This window comes from Nanorana parkeri, unplaced genomic scaffold (genome assembly GCF_000935625.1).
Source record: "Nanorana parkeri isolate BGI_ZX_2015 unplaced genomic scaffold, ASM93562v1 scaffold1046, whole genome shotgun sequence".
NCBI classification, from domain to species: domain Eukaryota; kingdom Metazoa; phylum Chordata; class Amphibia; order Anura; family Dicroglossidae; genus Nanorana; species Nanorana parkeri.
The window spans coordinates 194682-202934 of NW_017307314.1; the positions used below are offsets into that span (position 1 = coordinate 194682).

The following is an 8253-nucleotide window of genomic DNA, read 5'->3' on the forward strand; positions in this document are numbered from 1 at the left end:
CAGAAACAAATCAGGGGATAGGTACTGCTGCAAGAAGTTATTGTGTGGACCCAGTGAGTACCGGATTAAGGAAGAATCCACAAAATACAGAAGCAAAACCCATACGAAAGCACAAAAATTCAACTCTTGGCACTGAACAGAATACATCCATTCAAGAAACTGGAATTGGTTCCGTTGTGCTAAATATAGACACTAAAGAAGAAAATTATCGAATGGATTTAACAGATTGTAGAACTCAGGTTACTCCAGTGATTCAGTGCATGTCACAAGTTATTTCTCCCCCTGTTACGTCTGGCCATGTGCCTGTCCCACCTTCTGGAAAGGCTCCCATAATGATGCCATCAAGAAATAGACTTACACTACGGCCAGGAGGCATTAGTCAGCAGCCACACAACACCCAGGAAGGAGATATGGTACAAGCCTCCCATGATAAAAAGGAACCTCAATCTAAACCAGTGCCAAATACCAAGAAAACCACTCATGAAACCCTGGGGGCTTCAGATGGTTACCAACTTTCTACTCAAGGAATGACATCTAAAGAATATAAGTCTAGAGAACGGATTCAGAAATTGAAGAAACATGCAGAGAACAGGAAGACTATGGAAGTCAAGGAAAACGGAGACTCCATGAAACACCAGGAACCCATGGAACTTGACAGTCCTTATATCAGCAGTAGACAAAAAGACTATGATAGACATCTGTCATTCAAAGACCAAAGAGACAAAGATCATGGTTTATTAAACCTGTCCAAGGAACCAGACGAAATAATTCATTCTAAAAGGGAAGATATGTGTACCGAGAAGTCGGGAATAAATGGGCAGCTAACCTGCAGCAACAATACAAATACGGGTTAGAAATTCCTTTATTTTAATCATGCTGCAGACCATCTAATGGTGGCCATATGCATTGCGATTTGTGATCAAAGTAGTTATGAACAATTGAAAACAAGCCATTCGTTATCCTGGCAACTCTTGAGACATGGTATTATTGCGCACTTTGTGATCGACCGATAATATGCAGTGGATCAAAGAAATGTTCTTGTAGTCATAGATCTAAACAATCATTTAATTGATCTGTATTACAATCTGTTCTCTGACACAAGGAGATAGTTGTTCGAATGATCAGAACTGATCAACAAAATTCCACCTTGGCCGATCAAATTGACAAAGTTAAAATCAATCTAGAGCTCAATAATGCAATTAAACAGAGGGTGAAAATTCATTCTGTTTGTCCCGTTTAGCTGCACTGAATGATCGAATTATAATATCACTAGTGTGTGGCCACCATAGGGCTGGTCATAAATCTCTCACTGAACACAGATGGTGCGCAAGCTACACATCCTTTTATGAATTCCTGAACTGCCAAGACTCAGCCTTCCCACTAGCTGACCAACAGCAGAGCATATTTACCTTGTGACTATAGAATAGGAGAGCAGAACATACAGTGCATAGAGAGAGAGAGAGAGAGAGAGAGAATCTGTGTTTGCTAGTGAATCCTGATCCAGTTGTCACAAGCAATGCTCATTCTCAAATATGTGGCATGGCTTGCCATCTTAAAAGTACCTACAGGGCTACATCCATATATAAGGATGGAGATAAAGCCTTCTGCATTTAAAAAAAAAAAAAGACAATCTATTCAGGATGTGTTGGTGGAACATGACATGTATCTATAATGCTGATCACACATATGGCAATTGCTTTTAACCTGCCCTTTATCACAAAAACCACCAAATGGAACAATGCACCCAGCAGTATCTGGTGACACTGTGTTGGTGTCAATACGTGCCTTAGTCCATTGGGTTGTTTTTGAAAACTATCTGTCATGTGTGTGGCCAACATAATTCTGACTCGTTAAAAAAATTGTCCGAAATTGGAAAAAAAAAGATTTCCCCCCTCTGGGCCATAGTTAATAGAGGATCTCTGGTTGATTTCAAATGAATCGGTGGCCATTGTCTTACTGTTTTGCTTTCCTCCATTGTGACAGGATAATAGAGATCCTTTGAATGCTCATGAACCTGCTTCAAGCTTGAAAAGTCCCAGAATCCCTTCCTTCGGATGCGCATTGTAAACTGGAGATTATTCATATTGCATGTATTGAAATGCGCTGTGGTTCTAATGTGTCATTAATTCAGCACAGTGGATCAGAACCTCCTTGTCTGAACCTAGTTCAGGATAATGGAGAGGGCAATGGGTGTATATACAGGTTGTACAGGGTACATTATACATGTGAAACTCATTTTATTTTCTTCTATGTTGTATGACTTCGAAGGATCTGGCCAATGTTCCCGTCAAAACAGCTTTCACTGCCAAACAAGTGATCTGGGAATATCAGGCAAGAACAGGTACCTGGAACTATCAGATGAGGGGTGAGTACCATGTACATATCTATGCATGTAGCACTCAGTGTACCTGTGCTGAGGAAAACCTCAGACCTGCCTTCTGAAACTGCTAGTTGCCTGGCTGGCATGTTGACCATCTGACTTTAATACATTACGTGTAGATGACCCAGAACGGGTTCAGATCGAGAGCTGCGACTTCACTTGCTGCATACTTGTTTCAGGTCAATGACACTAAGGTATTGAGGCCAGAGACAATGATATAACTGGCATTATTCAGAAGGAATCTTACAATGACAGCGTCTGTATTTGAGGTTTCCTTTCATATCACAGGATATACTATACAATACTTTATTGTCCATGAAACCTAAAGTGTATCTAATTCAATCGCTTTTACATTTTGGAGAGAGTAAGAAATGGTAGCATGTCAGGTTCTTATTGCACCTACTTGAAGTTCATATGAACAATCTACTGAAATCACTTATCAGTACATAATGCCAACATTCTGAGGGCATGGGGACCCTCTTTATCAAGGTGACAAGCAGGGACCTTGAGCAAGGAGCAATACAAGGTGCCAATCAGTTCATGTGCTGACAAGGAGCATGCTGATAGGAAAAGAGAGCAGAATGATTGACAGAGAGATGAGCTCATCACTGTGCTGCTTCTCCTTTCACTGTCCAGTCACAGGCTGGGGCAAGTCTAGGATGACCTGGGATTAGAGGAAGTGGGCTGAATGATACTGGCAGAAAAAAAGGACGGAGGGGGGGGATAGGGGACTGAATATTGTAGCAAAAGCATGTTTTTTCTTTTAATGGGCTATTCATTTTATACTGTTATTTTTGGCCAATGTTCTGCTTGAAGGGCTGAAGGGGCATTTACACGTTTGAGGTTCCTGTAGACATGAGACAATTGTTTTGGGGAGGCTTCCTTTTGTCTTTGGGTACCAGCTAATGATTCTTGGAGGTTCTAGTAACTGTCTGGGCTGGATATATGCATGTTGGCTGTGTAGACAAGTCCAACTATCATCCATTGCCCATGGCCAGCTAAATACTAGGGATGCACCGATACCGATACTAATATCAGTATCGGTGCCCATGCCGTGTATCTGGCTGAGTACTCGTACTCCCACAAATGATCCGATGCCAGGGAGCAGGGCAGCGTGTCATTCACATGCTGCCCGGCTTTCCTGATTGGCCGGGAAGCTGGCTCACTTGTGACGAGAGAGCATGGAGCCGGCTTCCCGGCCAATCAGGAAGCCGGGCAGTGTGTAATAAGATTGAAGAAAATAGGTCACCAGCACTCCATAAGTTAAAATTAATGAGTCCTTTTAATGGACAATGATGTCACAGAAATCTTGTGTTTTGCACGGTGCCATCCGTGAAGTTACTTCGAGCACCATTTATTTGATTGTTGGCCGGGACTGCTGAAAGGTGTGCGGAGGGCACCTCCATCAAGGGCAGTGTGTAATGACGCACTGCCCGGCTTCCTGATTGGTCGGAAAGCTGGCCAATCAGGGCGCCGGGTAATGACGCAGTGCTCGGCTTTTTGATTGGCCGGGAAGCCGGCTTCATGCTCATCTCCTCATGACGAGTGAGCATGGAGCCGGCTTCCCAGCCAATCAGGAAGCCAGGCGCCGCATCATTACACGGAGCCCGGCTTCCTGATTGGCCAGAAAGTCGGCTCAATGCTTTCTTGTCACCTAGTGATGAGAAGCATGGGGACGGCTTGCCTGCTAATCGGGAAGCCGGGTGGCGAGTCATTACACGCCACCTGGTTTCCTTAATGGGACTTCCGGTATTGGTATTCGGTATCAGTGAGTAGTTAAAAAAAAAATATCCGTACTCGTACTCGATACCGAAATAACGGTATCGGTGCATCCCCAATAAATACTGTCAGCATGATTCATTAACAACAATGCTTTTGTCTGACTTGTAACTAAACATACATATATTGGGGAGGTATATTATTCCCTTTTTGCTGTGCATTTAAAAAAATAAGAAAAAAAGAAAACAATAATAACAAACTATGGCCAACCTATATAGATTATTTCCATATGTGGTCGCTTTACCTGGAAGTGATTTTCTCACAGCTAAGATTCAGACATCATGTGACACATTTAAGCTCGTGAAAATAAAATGAAAAAAAATATTTTGTTGATTATTTAAGAAAAAAATGTATTTTTCCTATATTCCTCTACGAAAGATATTGTGTCGCCATGTCACTAACAGGCATCCTCATGACTTGCACCCCACAGCTCATTGCAGCCTGCGGTAAAGAAGGGAGACCTCCGTAGCGGGATGAGGAAAATCTTTTCCAGTATTGGCTTGACTTCACGGCCCAAGCTGGAGCGTTTCCAGTCCTCCAGTCTGGAGCAGATTTCTTCCCCGTACCATGCTGGTGGTTCCACTTCAGTACATGGAGACACTGACTCATGTGATGGATCAGTGAAGCCTGGGAAGATAAAGAAGAGTCCCTCGCTGCAGTCTCTGAAACTGGTGAGTAGAGCAGACTACTGGCTGGGTAAACATCATTCAGCTCAGCTAGTTCTATGTGCACAGCAGCTGATGGCCGATAAGTGCCTCTTGTATCACCTACTGACTGTCCCTCTGGCAGGTTCTTATCTGCCCTCAGCACCTGCTTTATCTGTGTACTGTACACAAAGCACTGACACTTGTTCTCCACTATTAGTAGTCAGCTGATAATCACATCACAGCCAGTGACTCCAGCATTTAACTTTTTCCCTTCCAGATGGGAGACAAGTTGATGGCAGAGAATGAAGGACTTAAAGTGTATGGCAAAATAAAATGTAAAAAACCCAAATTCAGTTCACCTTTGTAATACATGTTCATTTACCCTCTTTATAAACACTGCATCTATATAAGAACTCTTGTTGACCCTGCCAGAAATCCAGTGAACTCCTAACTTCCTGTATTAAGGTGACACCTCTGCATTGAGTTTCCAAGTGATGTTGCCAGCCATGCCTGAATTCTCCCATGCTGGACTACAGAAAACTTCTGCTTATTTTAGCCCTCATTCACACCTCTGTGATGCAACATGGCAGAGGTGCTGCAGGGTGCGTTGTGGTGTCTGGCAGTGGGGTAGCCCATTCATTTACATCACACTGAAAGAAGTGTAAGGGACATTTTTTCTTTTTAATTGCATCGCACCATATCACATGCAATGATATGCAATTGGGGTCATTTATCAAAACTGGAGCAGAAGAATCTGGAGCAACTGCCTATGGCAACCAATCCGCTTCTCTCTTCAGTTTGTTCAGTTAAGATTTAAAAATGAAAGAGAGAAGCTGATTGGTTGCCATGAAAAGCAGCTCCAGATTTTGTCTGCTCCAGTTTTGATAAATTCCCCTCTCCGTGTCTGGTTCTGCTCTCAAGAGCACAAAATTTGATGTGTGGGTGCCACTTAGGGCACCTTTCCGACCAGCATCCCTCAATCAGCTGATCGAAGGAGCATGTTGGGAAAATTGTCAGCCAAAGAGATCTAGCAGCCAGCTCTGTGCAGGTATTCAGACAGCGGCTGCCAATTCCTCGATCAACACTCCTTCCTTGATGGAGGAATCTCTCCTATTTTCCATGTTCAGCTGGCAGGTTGAAAGAAGAAAATAGAAACGTGTATACCGGGTTTAAGTAGTGTACATTTGTAATGCTTCTAGAATCTACTGTATAATGTATTCATCCCAAAGGTGTTCTATCCGATTGAGGTCAGGACTCTGCAGGCCAGTCAGGTTCCCCCACTCCAAACTCGCTCATCCATGTCTTTATGGACCTTGCTTTGTGCACTGGTGTGCAGCCATGTTGGAACAGGAAGGGGCCATCCCCAAACTGTTCCCACAAAGTTGGGAGCATGAAATTGTCCAAAATGTCTTGGTATGCTGATGTCTTAAAGAGTTCCCTTCACTGGAACTAAGGGGCCAAGCCCAACCGTTGAAAAACCACCCCACACCATAATCCCCCCTCCCCCAAACTACACTTGGCACAATGCAGTCAGACAAGTACCGTTCTCCTGGCAATTGCCAAACCCAGACACATCCATCGGATTGCCAGACAGAGAAGTGTAATTCGTCACTCCAGAGAACACGTCTCCACTTCTCTAGAGTCCAGTGGCGGAGTGCTTTGCATCCGACGCTTTGCATTGCACTTGGTGATGTAAGGCTTGGATGCAGCTGCTCAGCCATGGAAACCCATTCCATGAAGCTCTCTACGCACTGTTGTTGTGCCAATCTGAAGGCCACATGAAGTTTGGAGGTCTGTAGCTATTGGCTCTGCAGACAGTTGGCGACTTCTGCGCACTGTGTGCTTCAGGCTGCGCTGACCCCGCTCTGTAATTTTACGTGGCCTACCACTTGGTGGCTGAGTTGCTGCTGTTCCCAGTTGCTTCCACTTTGTTATAATACCACTAACAGGTTATGTGGAATATTTAGTAGCAAGGAAATGTCACGGAACACCTGAATCCAATAATTTGGAGGGGTGTCCCAATACTTTTGGCAATACAGTGTATATAACAGTAGTGTGTTTTCCAAAGAGTTACATTGTATAGATATATGACAGCAGTGTGTTTTTTTCCAATGGCTGCACACAAATCTTTAAGACTTTCAGTATTTACAATGCCCAGGCTTTATCAGGTGACACTGGCAGTCAAGTTCAGCAACCTGTAAATGGCTGGGTGCTTAGCAGGAAATATAACTCATTACAAATGCCAATTACAGCACATTTCTCTGAATCTTCTAGTAATTATCATCCCGCTGAGAGCACCATCTATATCACCCCTGAAATTCCCCGGGGACCCCGCACTGCAGAAGAGCCCTGTGGGCATCAGCCTGGCAGTCTAGCAATGCTCTGTACAGTTTGTGCACGCTCAGGGTAATACAGACAGGGAATAGGGAAATAGAAGAAAGCCTTCAGGGCTTTACTTCATCAGAGGGAGAGCCCTGACAGCACAAGGACTCCACAAGTCTAATTGGCTCTACAGTGCATTATATTATATCTACTTCCTACCTAATTGTATTAACTGGGAGCAACACACAAAGCTGTCTATCTGCTGTTATTGATTGTGATGAAACATTTCACTCAAAGAGCCGCTTCAGATGTTTGCGGTCCATTGCATTGCCGCATGCACAAACATTGGACATAAAACCAGACTTGCAGAATTTTTTTCAACAGCGCAGTCTTATGTCACTTACCGTACCCGGTACTTGTGCCTTTGACTGCCATTCTTATTGAGTGGCAATGCGCTGCACAAAATGTAAGGTGCTGCAGTAACGTGCAGTCAACTGCGTGTTACAATTGGTTAGGGATGCGTGAAAAATGACCCGGCACTTTACATTTTTAAACTGAAGTGGCTGCCTGAGGTCTCACGCTTACTGGGGAGCTCAGCAGCCTCCCTGTGAACTGTGGCGCCTGTTTACCATACCGGCTGCACATCCGCCCCTCCTTCCTGGGTAACCCTGCTGCCCGCCCACAAAACCCTCCGGACCCCTGGTGAGTGAGACCCTGCACAGACATCCCCACCCCACAGAGTATGCAGCTTCATATTCTGTATTGCTTTATAAAGTATTGCTTGGATTTGTAGTCTTCTATAGCTGGTGGTATTCTGCATTGCTATATAATGTATTGCTGGGATTTGTAGTCCTCTATAGCTGGTGCTATTCTGCATTGCTATATAATGTATTGCTTGGATTTGTAGTCATCTATAGCTGGTGTTATTCTGCATTGCTATATAATGTATTGCTGGGATTTGTAGTCATCTATAGCTGGTGCTATTCTGCATTGCTATATAATGTATTGCTGGGATTTGTAGTCCTCTATAGCCAGTGGTATTCTGCATTGCTGTATAATGTATTGCTGGGATTTGTAGTCCTCTATAGCCAGTGGTATTCTGCATTGCTGTATAATGTATTGCTG

The 8253-nt window shown here is 43.9% G+C and overlaps 1 protein-coding gene across 1 annotated transcript in view; it reads left to right on the plus strand.

Annotated features, from left to right (window-relative positions):
* The first annotated feature begins 439 nt into the window (after positions 1–439).
* The window catches only part of KIAA1614 (KIAA1614 ortholog), a 14943-nt gene continuing 7129 nt past the window's right edge, over positions 440–8253 (plus strand). Inside the window, exons 1-3 of the mRNA XM_018567420.1 lie at positions 440–849; positions 2269–2365; positions 4590–4830. Of these exons, the coding sequence (XP_018422922.1) occupies positions 528–849; positions 2269–2365; positions 4590–4830 (660 nt within the window). The 5' untranslated portion in view covers positions 440–527. The remainder of the gene's footprint in view (positions 850–2268; positions 2366–4589; positions 4831–8253) is intronic.